The sequence below is a fragment of the Balaenoptera borealis genome (assembly GCF_965194805.1).
Source record: "Balaenoptera borealis genome assembly, chromosome: 11".
NCBI lineage: Eukaryota > Metazoa > Chordata > Mammalia > Artiodactyla > Balaenopteridae > Balaenoptera > Balaenoptera borealis.
The window spans coordinates 12960611-12977792 of NC_138868.1; the positions used below are offsets into that span (position 1 = coordinate 12960611).

At 38.4% G+C, this 17182-nt stretch overlaps 1 protein-coding gene across 1 annotated transcript; it reads left to right on the forward strand.

Annotated features, from left to right (window-relative positions):
• Window positions 1–3445: 3445 nt before the first annotated feature.
• On the forward strand, window positions 3446–6262 carry LOC309605401 (olfactory receptor 5G3-like). The gene has a single exon (XM_082341249.1). The coding sequence runs from the start codon at window positions 3691–3693 to the stop codon at window positions 4633–4635; it is 945 nt and encodes a 314-aa protein (XP_082197375.1). The 5' UTR covers window positions 3446–3690; the 3' UTR covers window positions 4636–6262.
• The last annotated feature ends 10920 nt before the right edge of the window (window positions 6263–17182 follow it).

Here is a 17182-nt window from a genome sequence, read left to right on the forward strand (position 1 = left end):
TAGATCTTCCTTTATGCATATTAATCATTTTCTTTCTAAACTCTTTGAAGTTGTAGTTCATTTAAAATTAAAAAAATTTTTCTCAAATGTCTTCCATGATTATTTTCAGTAAGGTCTATGCTCCTATTTTTATTTTGTTTCATGTGACTGAAAATTCACATATAATTTTCTTTCTTGGGCACAGCCAGCTTACTTCCTATTACCTGATATAATTTTGCTATTTCTTTTTTCAACCTTGCTATTCCACAGAGTGGATGTTACTATTTTTTTTAAATGTGACAAACAAGAATTTTCCCATAATTTTTAATTAATTGATTACTTTATGTTATTTTTCTTATTCCTTTCTTTGGTAGGTTTAATGTACTGTCATTTTCTTTTTAAAAAAAACCTGTTTTCGTTGTGTTCTCATTGCTTTTAAATGGTTTTAAGAAGAATAACAGATAGAAATACTTTTCCCCTGGTATCTTTGATCAAAAGTATATGGCATAATTTTAATTGCTAAACATGAACCATTACGAATTATATAGATTTTATGGGTTTGTTTCCATGAATTCAACAAATATGTACACAACACAGTTATTGACAGCCTTCTGAGATAGATACTTAAGATGGGTCATAGATGAGCTAACAAGTGTTACGGGATTCATATCTGCCCTTCTTGTGGGGATAAATCATTAGAATGCTCAGAGAAGGTGGTGATTTAGAGAGTTCACCCAATCTCAGCAGAGTCTACACTTTCTTCTCTCTCTTGCGACCCTTCTATCCGAAACAACCTCCTTGCCTTTGTTCCTGCATCCCTGCTTCTGTTCATCTCGTTGGCACTGCCTGGAATGCCTTTCCTCTTAACTTCAGCTTAGCTAAATTATACTTTAGCTAAATTGGTCTTTTCAGACCAATTTCTTCTTTGAAAATTTCCTCATTTACTCCAGCTTATAGTGATCTGTCCTTCCTTTGGAGTCCAGTGACTGTTTTTTTAATTTTTTCCTAGAGGTAAGCAAGTGCTACTTTGAACTGGTGTTTTATTTTTATATCAGATACTGTCTCCTCAACTGTGCTACAGATGCCTGATAATACTAAATAACATTAATGAACACTGATTCTATGCTGGACACTCTTCTGAATACTTTAAATGTATTACTTCATTAAATCCTTCCAACATCTTTGTGAGTTAGAAACCATTTTTCTTTATTTTAGAGATTAAGAGAATGAGGCACAGAGAGATTTAAAATTTTGCTCAAACTGACACAGCCAGTAGGTGATGGGATTGAGATTTACACCCAGGCAATGTGGTTCCAGAACTAGGCAGCAAACTACATCCTCCCAGTTGGTGCTGGGTTCTCAATGCACCACTCCCCACTGATAGAAAAGAGAGGTCCCTTCTGGCAAATAGAATCCCAAAGGCAGAAAAAAAACCACATTGTTTTCTTAGGAATCTTCTTTTTGAGGAAAGACACAGTTAGGAAAAAAACACTTGGTCCAAATGCCACCAAGATCATGTTAATTTTGTCCCTCCAGGTGTAAGCTCTTGGGGTTTTAGTTCTTTGGGGACCTGGCTCTAAACCACTGAAAACTCCCAAGAAAAAGTCCCTTATTCTGTGCAGTATGTGAATCAATGTTCAGGTCAGAGTATTTCTTTATGCCCAGGATGTTCAAGATGAGGGATTTGTCTTCTTCACCAAGTACCTAGAAAGTCATGCCTCTTAGAAAAGGTTGCCACCAAGAGGGAAGTTGAATGTTCCACCCTTATATATAGAATATGATGATTTCCTTGAAGCAGTTAAAGGATCTACATAAAGAATACCCTTAAAGAAGTGAGTATATTGCATTTTGGATAATATGAAGTTTTTGAAATATGATGGAGAAACTTCAGGCTGAGTTTGAACTTTGGTAATATAACCCTTCCAGCCCAGGTTCTCTAAAGAGAGCAAACTAGTATTTTGTTCGCATTCTTATGAGACAAAGCAACTGTTTTTTGTGACTTTTTCCGAACTGATTTTCTTGTTTATTTTTTTATAATATAGAGGTACTGCAAAGTCCATAGGAATTCTAAGGTCACAGAATGTTAGCTATAGAAGTGGCATAGATACCATCTTCCTTGTTTTATAGAGGACTGAAAATTACTTACAGTCAAATAAATAAATAGTGTTTGAACTAAAACTTGAAGCAGTCTCTCCAGCCCCCTACATCTATACACTTATATTGGCATATTTGGATGGACATAAATAAAAACATTTATGCAATGGATAATGCTCCTAATCTAAGCCTAGAGTTGTCTTTGTGACTGCTGAAAATATACTCCACATAGCATTAGCAAATAATCATAATGATAATCACAAAGCAAAGGATAGTCACTTTCATTTTTCATTTATCAAGCTCCATATATAATGATTATATAATTCAAGAGTAGTATATTGCTTTTGTTTTACTGAAAGAGGACATTAATTGCAGTGACAATAAATGTTATTTAAAATAAGATATTTTTCATATAAATTATCCTACATAGTGATCTTCTCTTAGGAATTTTAAACAGCTTGGTTTCTAATTCCTTGATTAATGAGTTAGAAAGTAACATATTCTTGAATGTGTTCCCTGCAAAAAAGTGTTATGCATTTGATATTTTACATATATTATTACTATAATTTATATTGCCTGACAGATTTCAAGATAAGTGCCCTAAAAAGAAGTTTATATGAAATATGAGATATCATATAAAATAACTATTCATTATTTTGGTGCAAAAGATGCTTAATTTTCTATACAATTTCCATGACAAGTTGCTGTCCGACATTTGCCAGATCACTTATCTTGTAAGCACAGCCTCCCCATTCCTTCCATGGCATCATATTCTTTTATATGAGTAACCTCTTTGTCATTTGTGTATATTATCCTTTTCACATCTTTTTATAAGTGGGAGTAGGGAATAGACTGATAAACACATATATGAATTGTATCTTAATAACATTAGGATGGTTCTGATCATTCAGTAAGATCAAGAACTCCCCTGTTTAGCCTTTCCCAGATGTCATATGTTAAGATCTGAGTATCTCATTGATTTTATAGTATTCCCAGTAAAGGTCCCCTAGCCAGGGTTTTAAATCCAGTTATTCAGTAAGATGAAACATGGGGAGTAATTCATATAAAAATTTATAACTTGAAAGAGTTGTCAATAATAGAGTTGGATTCTTTATGGGAGAAAGTAGAGATTAAGGATGAATTGCCCAAGTTTACACAGGAACTTTACACAAACTGCCCCAACCTAGTATCTAGGAATATTATTTTCTAGTTCCACAGTATTTCTATAATTGTCTCTTATAGACCTGTTTAAGATAATCTGTTATTGGCTTAAAATATTATTTGTAACTTTTTTTTAACATCTTTATTGGAGTATAATTGCTTTACAATGGTGTATTAGTTTCTGCTTTATAACAAAGTGAATCAGATATATATTCATATATCCCCATATCTCCTCCCTCTTGCATCTTCCTCCCACTCTCCCTATCCCACCCCTCTAGGTGGACACAAAGCACCGAGCTGATCTCCCTGTGCTACGCGGCTGCTTCCCACTAGCTATCTGTTTTACATTTGGTAGTGTATATATGTCCATGCCACTCTCTCACTTTGTTCCAGGTCTTAATGATAGTTTCTTCATCATAAAATTCTTTCTTTCTTATAACAGATTACAGATGACCAATGGAAGATCAGAATCAGACAGCAGTGACTGACTTTCTTTTCTTGGGCCTCACAGATCATCTCTATCAGCAGATTGTCCTCTTTGTCATTCTTCTCTTTGTCTATCTTGCCACAGTGGGGGGCAATTTGGGGATGATCATTCTTATATGGATGGATCCCAGACTCCACACACCTATGTACTTTTTTCTTAGCCATTTGTCCTTTGTAGACATGTGTTCCTCTTCTTCCATTGCCCCCAAGATGCTGTGTGATATCTTTGCAGAGAAAAAGGGCATCTCTTTGATGGGTTGTGCCGCACAGATGTGGTTCTTTGGTCTTTTTGTGGCAACCGAATGTTTCCTCCTGGCTTCCATGGCCTATGATCGGTATATGGCCATCTGTAAGCCCTTGTTGTACACACTCGTTATGTCCCAGAGGGTCTGTGTGCAGCTGGTTATAGGCCCTTATGCTGTGGCTCTTATAAGCACCATGACTCATACAATTCTCACTTTTTGCTTGCCCTTCTGTGGTCCAAATATTATCAATCACTTTTTCTGTGATATTTCACCACTGCTTTCCCTAGCATGTGCAGACACCTGGACCAATAAGTTGGTGCTTTTCATCTTGGCTGGAGCAATAGGAGTACTCAGTGGCCTGATCATCACAGTCTCCTACGTTTGCATCCTGATGGCCATCCTGAGGATCCAGACGGCTGATGGGAGGAGGAAGGCTTTTTTTACTTGTTCTTCTCACCTGGCAGCTGTCTCCATCCTATATGGGACTCTTTTCTTCATTTATGTCCGACCTAGCTCAAGTTCCTCCCTACTCATTAATAAAGTGATTTCTCTCTTTTACACTGTGGTGATCCCCATGTTGAACCCTCTCATCTACAGCTTGAGGAACAAGGAGGTGAAAAATGCATTCAGTAGGAAGTTTGAAAGGAAAAATTGTCTAGTAAGTAGGTAAAGTAGAACTCTACTTGTGTTGTACCATAGCTGTTGGTGCAGAATGTTTAGTAAAAGGAACACTAGACTAGAAATCAGAAGCTTCGTGTGAGTCTTGGCTCTGTCTGTTCAAGGTGATTTAAAACACAGAGCAGTTCTTAAATAATTTTCTCCTCCAGTCTTGTTCTCTGTGACATGAGAGGGGTTTCAAAATAATATAGAGATGGATTGAGAATATAAATGTGAAAATATACTAGAAGAAACTTAATATTTGTACAGTAGTGGATGTGTGAATACTGTTTAAACCGGACATGAAAACTAAAAGTTATAATGGAAAATTTAATGTACCACAATCAGTGTTAAAGGGCGAATAATAAAACAAGAGAAAATATTTATGCACATGTGCCAAGTGATGGGATAATATCCCTAATATTCAAAGAACAGGCTAAAATTCAGAATCAGAAAACAATAGATAAATAAGCAAACAAAGAAAGAGGCAATTCTCAAATATGGGAATGCAAATTGCCAAAATATGCGGAGAAAACATTCAACATCATGATTGTCCAAGTATATGAAATGAAATTAAAATGCCAATGCAGTGCCTTTCAATGCAGATGTAACATTGATTGTTTTAATGACAATGAAGTTCTTAGTTGGCTATGCCAGACTCATTATTTCTTGTTGGTAGTATGAATTGCTCCATTTCCACAAAGCAATTTGGTAGTTTCTATTTAAAATGATAAATTTATATGGCATTTGAGCTAGAAATCCCTCCATTAGAAATCTAGACTACAGAAATATAAATGCCAATACATAAGATTCCATATATTTCGGTGTTATGTGTAGTGGCAAAGAAAAATAAAATAAATAACCTGAATATCCATCATTGAGAGAAAAGTGAACTTTTTTCCATGTAATATTGTGCAGCAAATGAAGACTGAATTAGGTATTGCTGGATTGAATTGGAGAGAACTATTCTACTGTTAGTTGAGGGAAAAAATCACATTGAAGATCAGTGTGTAGCATGGATCATTAAGAAAAAGGGCAAAACCTATATAATGAGTAAGATGTAAATGCAAGTGTAAATGAGCATCGAGAGAACTATAAAGGATATATATGTACCTGCTGACAATGATATTTCAATGGGAATGGCATTGGAGGTAGGAAAGGAGAGCTTTTATTCATACACATTTTAATTGTAGCTTATTCATGCTCTCTGGTCTTGCTTGGGCTTGATCTAGATGTACCGTTTTCATCTTTGAAATATTGTAAATTAATATTTTTGTTCATCTCACATGAATGTAAACTGTTTCAGATCATCTTTTCTAATCAGAATGGAAAAGAATTCATTCCTCAGATCACTGACTGTGTATCATGTACAGAACTGGAGATCCATTAAATGATCCCACAAAGGAATAAGACTGCTAGTGGGACTGCTTTTGGAATTTGAAACAGTCTACAGGCATTCTTTTTTTTAATTGAAGTATAGTTGATTTACAATGTTGTGTTAGTTTCAGGTGTACAGAAAAGTGATTCAGTTATATTTGTATATACATATACATATAGATGTAACTTTTTCAGATTCTTTTTCATTATAGGTTATTATGAGATATTGAATATAGTTCCCTGTGCTATACGGTAGGTCCTTGTTGTTTACCTGTTTTACATTTGGTAGTGTGTATATGTTAATCCCAAACTCCTAATTTATTCCCACCCCCCCATTTTCCCCTTTGGTAACCATAAGTTTATCTTCTATGTCTGTGAATCTGTTTCTGGTTTGTAAATACGTTCATTTATATCTTTTTATTTTTTTGGATTCCACATATAAGTGATATCATATGATATTTGTCTTTCTCTGTCTGACTTACTTCACTTCATATGATAATCTCTAGGTCCAACCATGTTGCTGCAAATGCAATATTTCATTCTTTTTTATGGCTGAGTAATATTCTATTATATATATAAATACCACATCTTCTTTACCCATTCATCTGTCGATGGACATTTAGGTTGCTTCCATGTCTTGGCTATTGTAAACAGTGCTGCAATGAACATTGAAGTGCATGTATCTTTTTGAATTATGGTGTTCTCTGGGTATATGCCCAGGAGTGGGATTGCAGGATCTTATGGTAACTCTATTTTTAGTTTTTTAAGGAACCTCCATAATGTTCTCATAGTGGATGTACTAATTTATATTCCCACCAACAGTGTGTATGTGGGGGGTCCTTTTTCTCCACACCCCCTCCAACATTTATTATTTGTAGCCTTTTTAATGATGGCCATTCTGACTGGTGTGAGGTGACACGTCATTGCAGTTTTGACTTGCGTATCTCTAATAATTAGCGATGTTGAGAATTTTTTTCATGTGCCTGTTGGCCATGTGTATGTCCTCTTTGGGGAAATGTTTATTTAGGTCTTCTGCCCATTTTTTGACTGGGTTATTTGTTTTTCTTTATGTATTAAGCTGTATGAGATGTTTGTATATTTTGGAAATTAATTAATCCCTTGTCGGTCACATCATTTGCAAATATTTTCTCCCGTTCTGTAGGTGGTCTTTTCGTTTTGTTTATGGTTTCCTTTGCCATGCAAAATCTTTTAAGTGTAATTAGGGCCCAGTTGTTTATTTTTGCTTTTATTCCCATTACTCTAGGAGACAGATTGAAAAAAATATTGCAGCAATTTATGTCAAAGGGTGTTCTGCCTATGTTTTTCTCTAGGAGTTTTAGAATATCCGGTCTTACATTTAGGTCTGTAATTCATTTTGAGTTTATTTTTGTGTATGGTGTTAGAGAATGTTCTAATTTCATTCTTTTACATGTAGCTGTCCAGTTATAGGCATTCTTTGAAAGTCATCTGGTTTCTGGAGGGGCTAGACTGCTGAATTAAATGGATAAATAATGTGACTACTTTTTATGCATCCTTTATGTCTTTGGTGGAGGTATTTCTGGATTCAAGTGTCCTGGACTCCTATCATCTCCATTAACTCTAGGAAGGCTAGATCTATAATGGAACTTTATACCACTGAGCTTCTCATGAAACTAGAGTCCCTTCCACTAGTGCTTTTCTTTATTGCTTTAGTGGAAGGAGTATCCTCTCAGAAAACACAGTCACCTGATACCTTCTCTAGTCTTATATCCTTGAGTTAGAAACTGTCTGGCCTGAGTGTTGTTTTCTCATCCTTTAGCATATTAGTGGCATTTAACAACAACCAACTTCATCATCCAATAGTTACCACTGCTCCCCATATTTCTCACATGCTAGAGATAATTGCAGAAGCCAATGCACATTTTTAAACTGTACTCCACCCCAATTCACTGCAGGTGAGTTTTAGTAATTGCAATCCTAGGGCATGCTAATGGTTATGACCACCCCCTTCCACCAGCAATGTACTCTTGTTGCCGTCTGTCTGGTGAGTGGTCTGATTCCAGAATCCCAACTGAAGAATCTGCTGAATTCACTGGTCAAGCAAGTTACTAAGGTAAGCCTACATTCAAAGATGGGAAAAAAACTCAATCTTTCAATAGAGGAAGAGCATGCATTTATAAGAAAGGAGGTAATTAATTATGGTCATATACAAGATAATCTAACAAAAATTGTTAGAATTACAAAACCTAAATGAAATTTAGTACATATATTATAAACAAACAATTAATATGGTGTTTAATATGGTGAAAGCTTGGATTTTATAATAGTTAATTTGCCACCACTTTATCTGAATAATTTCAATAATCTGAATTAACTCAATCTATTTACATATATACTTCAATGAATTTATAATACAAAGAGATATGGGAAACAATTCCCAATAAAATTTTGGAAATCATATTTCAAAAAGATATCCTTTAGAAATGGCTTGCCCTAAGAAATTTTAACCCTCATTTACTTCTTGAAGTCAAGAGAGAACTCTTCTAAGAACAGATCCAACCTCACTAAGACTTGAACTTGTATACAGTCCAGTAGACTGGCTACTAGTCTAAAGGTCAATCCATTTAAGAAATCTTGACCTCAGCTATTCATCAGGGAAATGCAAATCACAACCACTATGAGATATCACCTCACATTTGTCAGAATGACTCTGATCAAAAAGACAACAAATAACAAGTGTTGGCAAGGATGTGGAGAAAGGGAAACACTTGTTTCCTGTTGGTGGGATTGTAGCATGGTGCAGTGCTATGGAAAACAGTATAGAGTTTCCTGAAAAAAATAGAACTGCCATATTATCCAACAGTTTCACTTCCGGGTATTTACCTGAAGAAAACAAAAACTCTAATATGAAAAGACATATGCACACCAGTATTTATTGCAGCATTATTTACAGTAGCCGACATATGAAAGCAACTTACTTACCCATCAATAGATGAGTGGATAAAGAAGATGTGATATGCACATATATATGTGTATATACACAAGATGAAATATTACTCAGCCATAAAAAATGAAATTGTCACCATTTGTGACAACATGCATGGATTTGGAGGGTATTATGCTAAGTGAAATAAGTCAGAGAAAGAGAAATACTGCATGATCTCACTTATATGTGGAATCTAAAAAACAAAATGAGCTAACAATATGAAAACAGATTCAGAGATACAGAGAACAAATGGGTGGTTGCCAGAAGGGAGGGGGTTGGGGGGAGTGGGCAAAATAGATGAAGGGGATTAAGAGGTACAAACCCCAAGTTACATAATAAATTAGTCATGGGGATGTCATATACAGCATAAGGAATATGGTCAGTAATACTGTAATAACTTTGTATGGGACCAGATGGTTACTAGACTTATTATCATGATGATCATTTCATAATGTATGCAAATGTCAAATTACTATGTAGTACATCTGAACCTAACATAATATTGTATGTCAACTATATTTCAATTAAAAAGATCTTCAACTTCCTCATGAAAAAAAAGAATAAATTTTAGAGGCAAGTTCTTTTACAAAGGCAGAGAGTTAATGACCACCAATTTCTTATTTGCCAAGCCTGGTCTTCTCCTGGGAAGATAACAGAACCCTGAAGAAGCACTAGTGGGTCTGTGCCCTCAAAGCAAGGTTGACCCTTCAGTAGTCTGTAGTTTCACACCCTGAGTTTCTCTGAGCACTTCATTACTATTATTTTTTTTTAATTTTAATTTTATTTTGGAGGATATTGATTAACAATGTTGTGTTAGTTTCAAGTGTAGAGCAAAGCGATTCAGTTATACATATACATGTATCTATTTTTTTCAAATTCTTTTCCCATTTAGGTTATTACTGAATATTGTGCAGAGTTCCCTGTGTAATACAGTAGGTCCTTGTTGGTTATCTATTTTAAATATAACGGTGTGTACGTTTCAATCCCAGACTCCCAATCCATCCTTCCCCCCACCCCCCCTGGTAACCATAAGGTTGGTTCTCTAAGTCTGTGGGTCTATTTCTGTTTTGTAAATAAGTTCATTTGTATCTTTTCTTTTTTTAATTCCCCATGTAAATGATACCATATGATACTTGTCTTTCTCTTTCTGACTTACTTCATTTAGTATGACAGTCTCCAGGTTCATCCATGTTGCTGCAAATGGCATTATTTCATACTTTTTAATGACTGAGTAATATTCCATTGTATATATGTAACACATCTTCTTTATCCATTCATCCGATGATGGACATTTAGGTTGCTTCTGTGTCTTGGCTATTGTAAGCAGTGCTGCAATGAAAAAACGAATCCACTCTCTGAATCTAAGCATTCTATCAAAAATGTGAAAGTCCTTCATTTAACAATGCAAAACTTGGTGTCGAGGGACAAGACTACAAAATTTTAGACTTTCCTTGTAACAGTGAGAAAAAAATTTCTCTGTTATCATTTCTATCTTAATGTCATAAGCTTATATGGCAGAAAAAGACCTGGTTTGTTTCTAGAGGTTTAACATGGAAATTTCTAACAAGAAATCTGTAAAATTCATTCTCCTCAAAAATGTCTGTAAGGAATTTGGAGATGAGTATCAGAAAAGAAACAACGACCTAAAATCTGCAACACTGTGTGATATTACTAATGAAAATAATAATTTAAAATCTCCAAAGCAATCTGCTGTTTTATATTTCAATTTACTGCTGGAAGTGTTGCCCTCTTTTTGAACTTTGTCTATTTTCTAAAAGGTTCCTGTTTCATTGTGGTTGTTCTGAGTTGCTACGCAATTATTTGCTATTCACCTTTCTTAGACTTCATTAGTATCATCATCATCATCATCCAATGAAATCAGGCTATCAATGTTGTTTTAATTATTAGCAGCAGCAGTATTACCACCATTTATGGAAGATCTGCTTTGAAGCCTATTCTGTGCTAAATTATTTGCTTACATATTTTACATTTATGACAACTCTGAAAGAGGAGAAAAACAACCAAAAGATATTAATGCAAGCATTTATTAAAAGTGCTGAAATGTGGGGAGCAGCTTAAGATGGGTATTATGCAAGGAGCAAGTAGATGAAAGATTCTAGAAGGCTGATTGGTGAAGGCCACTTAAAGTTTAGTTTTGTTCTGAGAATTGTTCACTGTTCAGATTCTTGAAAAATATGGGAAAATGAGTTATGTTAATCATGGGACAGGATGTAGGAACAGGAAGATAGGACCCCAGATTAACAATTACTAGCTGCTTAATTTGCATTTAGGAATAAGGGGTGAGAGAAACATTTGGAAGCGAAGATTCTTGAGGGATAGCTAAGATTTGGTATTTTGATTTCCTATAAAGGTTGCAATTATCTCTTGAGTCATCAGTTACACAGAAGCATTTCAGACGTTTAGCAACATAAAATACGGGCCTACAATGCTAACAAACACATGAAATAGTATCATTAATAGACCTCGAAATATCTCCCTGGTCCTCACTTATCTTCCCTAGTCCTAACCAGGAAAACAAATTCAGTGAATGTAGCCATTTGTTTAAAGTGCATATGCAAATGTTCAAATGATCTTTATGCATTGGTTCTTATGTTCCACCTTTACAATTTTGTCAGGGTTATAAGCTTGACTGATGGAATATGTGCTAGAAATATTCTTAAAAATTTTAAGTGAAATTGCTCTACCAATGCTGATTTAAGATTTTAGTCAATTTGCCTTTATTATTTTGTTAGCCAGCAAAAAAGCTTTGAAAAGTATGGAATCTTATGTTGAGGGATAACACACAATTAATTCATAAAGATTTTAGTCAATGATTACCCTTGAGGTAATCATGTATTAAAAACCCGGAGAACAGTGACCAATCTCCAAGGCCTTTGATGTAACAATAAAACATACATAAACAATTGCCACTGATTATCCCTCTTTAAGATATTATTAATATTTAGAAAGAAAAATTTACTTGTCAACGTTACTGTATGAGTTTGTTTACTTGAACATTGAGTATGCTTCTTTTAACCTGAGACGTATACAGTCATTGAAACCTATATATTGGCATATCTTACTTTCACATAATAAAAAATAGGAGACTGCATTTCTCTCATAGTTTGTTAGGTTGTTTTTTTTTTTCTTGTAAGTCTAGCAAAGATGGAGTTCTTAAGTAATCAAAGACCCGATAAAGCAACATGAAGCACAGGAAATTATTTTTATAAGACACAGATTCTTTGTTTCTAGGCACATTACTTAAAAGATAAAGAAAAACCTCTCACAATCTTATTAAGAATAGAACAATAGTCCAAGAAGACTTTGTCCTTTTAACAGATGAAAGAAAATTAAGTTTTAGTTGTACATACGTCAACCTTGTCTGCCATCCCCTAAGCTAGCAGAGTAGTAGACAACCGCACATCCTTCTCTAACCTCAGCTCTTCTGCCAACTTTATAACTCAAGCTTCAGCCTCCAGTTGGGCAACAGTGGCCAAACAGCCCACAGTAGAGACCAGCCCCCTGCGGCAGCCATTCTCTCCCTTCTTTGCCGCAGTGCATTCTCTGCAGTTCCTCAAATTAGCACCTTAGACCAGTCGGTGTTTTGGGGGCATCATTGTACTGATGCGATGTTGTACAACCATCTAACATACGGGTCACCCCTCCCCACACAGAGGTCAGTAGCCAGCTTGGGATTTCCCCCAGCTGATGAAAATCTGGCCATTTCACCTCCTTGCTCTACATCCTTCAGTGACTCCCCACTTGCTTAGAATAAAGCACAAACTCCTTAGGATGACAAAGGTAGCACTCAGAATTTGCAATCTGGCCCCTATCTACCTCCCAGTAATTCCTGCTCCCTTCCCCCACCCTTAGCTAATTGCAGTTTTCCAGATATGTCATGCTTGCCTCTTTCCCAAGGCCCATTTCTTTGGTCTCCTGGCTGGCTCACCAGTTGTTGGTTTGCAAACTCAGGAATTTCCCAGGTGAAATCTGGAACTGACCCCCCGGGGGGAGGAGAGAAGATGGCGGAAGAGTAAGACGCGGAGATCACCTTCCTTCCCACAGATACAGTAGAAATACATCTACACGTGGAACTGCTCCTACAGAACACCCACTGAACGCTGGCAGAAAACGTCAGACCTCCCAAAAGGCAAGAAACTCCCCCCGTACTTGGGTAGGGCAAAAGAAAAAAGAAATAACAGAGACAAAAGAATAGGGACGGCACCTGCACCAGTGGGAGGGAGCTGTGAAGGAGGAAAGATTTCCACGCACTAGGAGCCCCTTCGCGGGCAGAGACTGCGGGTGGCAGAGGGGGGAAGCTTCGGAGCCACGGAGGAGAGCGCAGCCACAGAGGTGCGGAGGGCAAAGCGGAGAGATTCCCGCACTTCCCGCACGGAGGCTCGGCGCCGAGCAGCGCTCACCAGCCCGAGAGGCTTGTCTGCTCAGCCGCCGGGGCGGGCGGGGCTGGGAGCTGAGGCTCGGGCTTCGGTCACAAGGAGAGGACTGGGGTTGGCGGCGTGAACACAGCCTGAAGGGGTTAGTGCACCACAGCTGGCTGGGAGGGAGTCCGGGAAAAAGTCTGCAGCTGCCGAAGAGGCAAGAGACTTTTTCTTCCCTGTTTCCTGGTGCGCGAGGAGAGGGGATTCAGAGCGCCGCCTAAACGAACTTCAGAGACGGGCGCGAGCCGCAGCTAACAGCGCGGATCCCATAGCAACAGGGGCGCAGAGGGAAAAACGGAGAGACTCCCGCACAGAGGCTCAGCGCCGAGCAGCGCTCACCAGCCCGAGAGGCTTGTCTGCTCCCCCGCCGGGGCGGGCGGGGCTGGGAGCGGAGGCTCGGGCTTCGGTCGGATCGCAGGGTGAGGACTGGGGTTGGCGGCGTGAACACAGCCTGAAGGGGTTAGCGCACCACAGCTGGCTGGGAGGGAGACCGGGAAAAAGTCTGCAGCTGCTGAACAGGCAAGAGACTTTTTCTTGCCTCTGTTTCGCGGCGCGCAAGGAGAGGGGATTCAGAGCGCCGCCTAAACCAACTCCAGAAACTGGCGCGAGCCGCGGCGATCAGCGCGGACCCCAGAGACGGGCATGAGACGCTGGGGCTGCTGCTGCCGCCTCCAAGAAGCCTGTGTGCGAGCACAGGTCACTCTCCACACCGCCCCTCCCGGGAGCCCGTGCAGCCTGCCACTGCCAGGGTCCCGTGATCCAGGGACAACATCCCCCGGGAGAACGCACTGCGCGCCTCAGGCTGCTGCAACGTCACGCCTCTGACGCCGCAGGCTCACCCCGCCTCCTCTGTACCCCTCCCTCCCCCCCGGCCTGGGTGAGCCAGAGTCCCCGAAGCAGCTGCTCCTTTAACCCCGTCCTGTCTGGGCGGGGAACAGACGCCCTCAGGCGACCTACACGCAGAGGCGGGTCCAAATCCAAAGCTGATCCCCAGGAGCTGTGCGAACAGAGAAGAGGAGGGGAAATCTGTCCCAGCAGCCTCAGAAGAAGCGGATTAAAACTCCACAAACAACTTGATGTGCCTGCATCTGTTGAATACCTGAATAGACAACGAATCATCCCAAATTCAGGAGGTGGACTTTGGGAGCAGGATGTATTAATTTTTCCCCTTTTCCTTTTTTTTTTTGTGAGTGTATATGTATATGCTTCTGGGGGAGATTTTGTCTGTATAGCTTTGCTTTACAATAGCTTTATTTTTCTTCACTATATTATAGCTTCTTTCTTTCTTTTCTTTCTTTCTTTCTTTCTTTCTTTCTTTCTTTCTTTCTTTCTTTCCTTCCTTCCTTCCTTCCTTCCTCCTTCCTTCCTTCCTTCCTTCCTTTCTTTCTTTCTTTCTATTTTTTCTCCCTTTTACTCTGAGCCGTGTGGACGAAAGGCTCTTGGTGCTTCAGCCAGGCATCAGGGCCGTACCTCGGAGGTGGGAGAGCCAACTTCAGGACACTGGTCCACAAGAGACCTCCCAGCTCCACGTAATACCAAACGGCAAAAATCTCTCAGAGATCTCCATCTCAACATCAAGACCCAGCATCACTCAATGACCAGCAAGCTACAGTGCTGAACACCCTATGCCAAACAACTAGCAAGACAGGAACACAGCCTCATCCATTAGCAGAGAGGCTGCCTAAAATCATAATAAGGCCACAGACACCCCAAAATACACCACCAGACGTGGACGTGCCCACCAGAAAGACAAGATCCAGCCTCATCCACCAGAGCTCAGGCACTAGTTCCCTCCACCAGGAAGCCTACACAACCCACTGAACCAACCTTAGCCACTGGGGACAGATACCAAAAACAACGGGAACTACAAACCTGCAACCTGTGATAAGGAGACCCAAAACACAGTAAGATAAGCAAAATGAGACGACAGAAAAACACACAGCAGATGAAGGAGCAGGGTCAAAACACACTAGACTTAACAAATGAAGAGGAAATAGGTAGTCTACCTGAAAAAGAATTCAGAATAATGATAGTAAGGATGATCCAAAATCTTGGAAATAGAATAGACAAAATGCAAGAAGCATTTAACAAGGACGTAGAAGAACTAAAGAGGAATCAAGCAATGATGAAAAACACAATAAATGAAATTAAAAATACTCTAGATGGGATCAATAGCAGAATAACTGAGGCAGAAGAAAGGATAAGTGACCTGGAAGATAAAATGGTGGAAATAACTACTGCAGAGCAGGATAAAGAAAAAAGAATGAAAAGAACTGAGGACAGTCTCAGAGACCTCTGGGACAGCATTAAACGCACCAACATTCGAATTATAGGGGTCCCAGAAGAAGAAGAGAAAAAGAAAGGGACTGAGAAAATATTTGAAGAGATTATAGTTGAAAACTTCCCTAATATGGGAAAGGAAATAGTTAATCAAGTCCTGGAAGCACAGAGAGTCCCATACAGGATAAACCCAAGGAGAAACACGCCAAGACACATATTAATCAAACTGTCAAAAATTAAATATAAGGAAAACATATTAAAGGCAGCAAGGGAAAAAAAAAACAAATAACACACAAGGGAATCCCCATAAGGTTAACATCTGATCTTTCAGCAGAAACTCTGCAAGCCAGAAGGGAGTGGCAGGATATACTTAAAGTGATGAAGGAGAAGAACCTACAACCAAGATTACTCTACCCAGCAAGGATCTCATTCAAATGTGATGGAGAAATTAAAACCTTTACAGACAAGCAAAAGCTGAGAGAGTTCAGCACTACCAAACCAGCTTTACAACAAATGCTAAAGGAACTTCTCTAGGCAAGAAACACAAGAGAAGGAAAACACCTACAATAACAAACCCAAAACATTTAAGAAAATGGGAATAGGAACATACATATCGATAATTACCTTGAATGTAAATGGATTAAATGCTCCCACCAAAAGACACAGGCTGGCTGAATGGATACAAAAACAAGACCCATATATATGCTGTCTACAAGAGACCCACTTCAGACCTAGAGACACATACAGACTGAAAGTGAGGGGATGGAAAAAGATATTCCATGCAAATGGAAATCAAAAGAAAGCTGGAGTAGCAATTCTCATATCAGACAAAATAGACTTTAAAATAAAGACTATTACAAGAGACAAAGAAGGACACTATATAATGATCAAGGGATCGATCCAAGAGGAAGGTATAACAATTGTAAATATTTATGCACCCAACATAGGAGCACCTCAATACATAAGGCAAGTACTAACAGCCATAAAAGGGGAAATCGACAGCAACACAATCATAGTAGGGGACTTTAACACCCCACTTTCACCAATGGACAGATCATCCAAAATGAAAATAAATAAGGAAACACAAGCTTTAAATGATACATTAAACAAGATGGACTTAATTGATATTTATAGGACATTCCACCCAAAAACAACAGAATACACATTTTTCTCAAGTGCTCATGGAACATTCTCCAGGATAGATCATATCTTGGGTCACAAATCAAACCTTGGTAAATTTAAGAAAATTGAAATCGTATCAAGTATCTTTTCCGACCACAACGCTATGAGACTAGATATCAATTACAGGAAAAGATCTGTAAAAAATACAAACACATGGAGGCTACACAATACATTACTTAATAATGAAGTGATTACTGAAGAAATCAAAGGGGAAATCAAAAAATACCTAGAAATAAATGACAATGGAGATACGACGACCCAAAACCTATGGGACGCAGCAAAAGCAGTGCTAAGAGGGAAGTTTATAGCAATACAAG

Excerpts from the sequence above, each read along its gene's own strand:
- LOC309605401 (XM_082341249.1), top strand. The coding sequence starts at position 3,691 with ATGGAAGATCAGAATCAGACAGCAGTGACTGACTTTCTTTTCTTGGGC.